Genomic DNA, 3,216 nt, shown 5'->3' with positions numbered 1-3,216 from the left:
TGATGCCTCATCCCTCATTTAGCATTCCCTAATTGTGGTGCAACTTGCCTTTGTGGAACAACTTATCAACATCCTAAGTTTTTATTTCTGCAAAAAAAAGAGAAAAACAGAAAAGTTTATACAATCACGGAATTATTTGTAGGGTTTATGTATTCTGCCATAGTTTATTTTCCGGATTCAAACTCGTGATCTTTCAATAACAAAAAAGCAGCTTTACCACAATTCTAAGCTCGCCCCCTCTTCGCAATATATTTGACACATTTAAAGAATATCAAAGTTATCTGATCATTGACTGGTTTCAGGCTTGTGAAAAATTGCATAAGAATTCGACTACCTTCATGACTGAGATTTATTCTTATGACCAAATTTGAAATCAATATAGATTATAGTGGTTGGTTATCAACTGAACTAAATTTTGCCTTTTTGTCTGAAATTGTTGGAAAACAGAAAATAGCCAAGCAAACTATGTTTTACCTTTAAATTCAATTTTTTTAGGTGGGGACGTAGTTTTGACATTTTGTTTAAAGAGTTATACTGTGTGAAAACAAAGTCAACTCGATCATTGACTTATGTATCATTGTAAATTAGTTGCTGTGCGGTTCCTAAACTGCAACTTTTCCCTTTCCTTTTTATTTGTACAAAGATATAAAATTTTGATTGATTTCATAGGTATTTTTCTCTTTTATGTGTATAAAAATGATCTACTCGAATAAAACAACTGCATAGAAGGGAAAATATAAGTAAGATAAAGGTAATGCCATTTAAGAAAAAACATTTTATAGTATACAAACTCAGATTTACTTATAATCTATAGATTTACTTGTGGAAGGGTGACATCAAAATTTCTGCACAAATTCATAAACAATCCAATAACTCACAACATTGCAAACATTGGCCACATAGGAAGGTTTATAAAAAGGTAACAGAACCAGCTACAAATGAAGTTTTCTGATTATATATTGTTAATCTACATTCCATATTTCCATAGGTTCGATCTCCATCACTCTCATGCGCTTTGTGCTGCTAAGAAGGCATTAAAATCTTCTCTGGCTTTTCTCAAACGAGGACTGATGCAGGATGCTGGAGAGGCAGGGTAAGACACAGAAGATGATGTAGAAAACCGAACATGGCGAGGTGATGCATCTGATTTTCTAGCACTGGCTCTAGAGGAACCATTTTTCAGAACCCCTTTATGGTCTTTTTCAAAGACAAAAGATGAAGCAACAGGAGAACATACTTCACTGGCACTGCATTTTATGAATTCTATTGGAAGATCAAAGTAGGCATTACTGGAGTGTCCTTCACTTTCATGGAACATTGCTGCAGAAGCCCAAGAACCACATTCAAAATTTTCCAAGGACACTGTCCTAGAAATTACACCCTCCCTTTCTGATTGTTCCTTTCTTGTTTTAACTTTATTTACTTTACCACCAAAGCCTGGCAGATACAAGCAAAGCCAAAGAGCACTGCATTTGAATCCACCATCTGGTGTTTTCATGTACTTAACACTCTTTGGACTTTCTTTAACAGCTTCAGTTCTTGAGAAGCTGCCATGAACATAATGTCTTTTATCATGTTCCACTACACTTAGTTCAGCCAACCAGTGATCAAATTCATCTGAGGGTGCAATTGCTCTTCCTTCACCACATGACTTGCTCTTGTGTAAGTGGAATTCCTGTTGCAAATGCTGAAGCTTGTGTGTCAAGTTACTAGCTTGACATTGTGATTCCGGGCTCTCTCCTTTTGATTTCTTCTTGGAAAAGGCTGAAGCAAACCGAGGAGATGTGTTGGCTGAATTTGGGAGACTCAAGCTTAAGAAACTTGGTTTTGGAGGTTTTAGTGGTGGAGGGTGCAAAAAGGTGGCTGTAGAAGTTGCGATAACAGTTGGAATAGGAGAATCTAGTAATGAAAGTGGATCAACCATAATCTGCTTTTCTTTTTGCAAGCTCTTCATGATTGAAATCCTGTGTTCGTTCATCATCCTTATAGGGAAATCACCTTCTTTCATGCTTTTTGCTAATACGAATTTGTGTATCAGAAACTGGACATGGACTTGTGGAACGCCAAAGGGTGTTGACTACTTATAAAGAAGAGGCATAGAATGTAAAGAATGTGTAGCATGCCAGCATGAACATCCACTTCTTAGACGTGATGACCATTTTCTCTGTCTATAGTTAATTATATAGTTTTTCCTAGGTGTGCAAAATAACCAAAAAAGTGAGTCGAACCATGAACCGAACCGAACCGCTCCATAAAATAACCAGTTTTTAAAAACTAGTTCATGAACCGAACCGGTTTTTAAATGAACCGAACCGATTTTTAGAACCAATTTAAGAATCGGTTTAATAACCGAACCGGTTCCGAACCGAACCGAACCGAACCGAACCGAACCATTTTCAAATCAAACCAAATTAATTTTTATAACTTTATTTTTTAAATTTTTAGTTTTTTTTTTCAAAGAAGGTCGACCCGAACCACTTCCGAACCGGTTCCGAACCACTTCCGAACCGAACCAGTCTTGAACCGAACCGAACCATTTAAACCAATTCGGTTCGGTTTTTTCAAAAAATCCGGTTCGGTTCGACCCATGCACCTCCCTAGTTTTTCCCCTTAGGTACTGAAAATATAAATGATGATAATAATGGTCAATTGCCCCTTTTATTCTAAAATATGTAGCACATGCACGACTTGATAAATTATCATAGGATGTTACAAGTTGAAGTTTAAACGTGCTGGCATCAATCAAAAAAGAAGTTATATGTCAAAGCATACAAAGGAATCTAGGGCAAATTATAGTGAATAATTGATGTCAACATACATTTAAAAAATACAAAATAGACTATAACAAACATACTGCTCAAAACAATAAATGGCAGAAAACATCAGCTTTTCTTTCATGAGCATCTTTTCTCAAAATGATGATTTTCGTAATGCACTTAAACGACATTTTGATGTGCTAATTAATGTTCATACGGTGCAAACGTTATATACACTGAATTTGAATGAAATGCCAGTTCCTATGAGAGGGAATTGTAAAACAAAATCAAAACTACTGAAGTCTAAAACACCTATACTAATAGTGAAATCTGTCAGTCATAGTGCTAGTTCCATAGCCCTTCAGGAAAAAGAACTTCTTCAGTTGCAAAGCCCAAGACTTCCCACCTGAGCTTGACCAGGCCACTAGTGCAGTAAGAGTTGCCATATACCCATATTCAC

The 3,216-nt window shown here is 36.2% G+C and overlaps 1 protein-coding gene across 1 annotated transcript; it reads right to left on the bottom strand.

The window, feature by feature from the left end:
* Positions 1-1,006: 1,006 nt before the first annotated feature.
* On the bottom strand, positions 1,007-2,008 carry LOC133300977 (uncharacterized). The gene has a single exon (XM_061500566.1). It carries the CDS (start codon positions 2,006-2,008, stop codon positions 1,007-1,009), a length of 1,002 nt encoding a protein of 333 aa, XP_061356550.1.
* Positions 2,009-3,216: the final 1,208 nt, after the last annotated feature.

This window comes from Gastrolobium bilobum, unplaced genomic scaffold, assembly GCF_033153095.1.
Source record: "Gastrolobium bilobum isolate Gb01-03AN ecotype WA unplaced genomic scaffold, APGP_CSIRO_Gbil_v1 utg5059, whole genome shotgun sequence".
Classification (NCBI taxonomy): domain Eukaryota; kingdom Viridiplantae; phylum Streptophyta; class Magnoliopsida; order Fabales; family Fabaceae; genus Gastrolobium; species Gastrolobium bilobum.
Note: the sequence above shows the minus strand (reverse complement) of the source record. Positions and strands in the feature narration are given on the sequence as shown.

Coding starts and splice junctions, on each gene's coding strand:
- LOC133300977 (XM_061500566.1), bottom strand. CDS start 2,008: ATGAAAGAAGGTGATTTCCCTATAAGGATGATGAACGAACACAGGATT.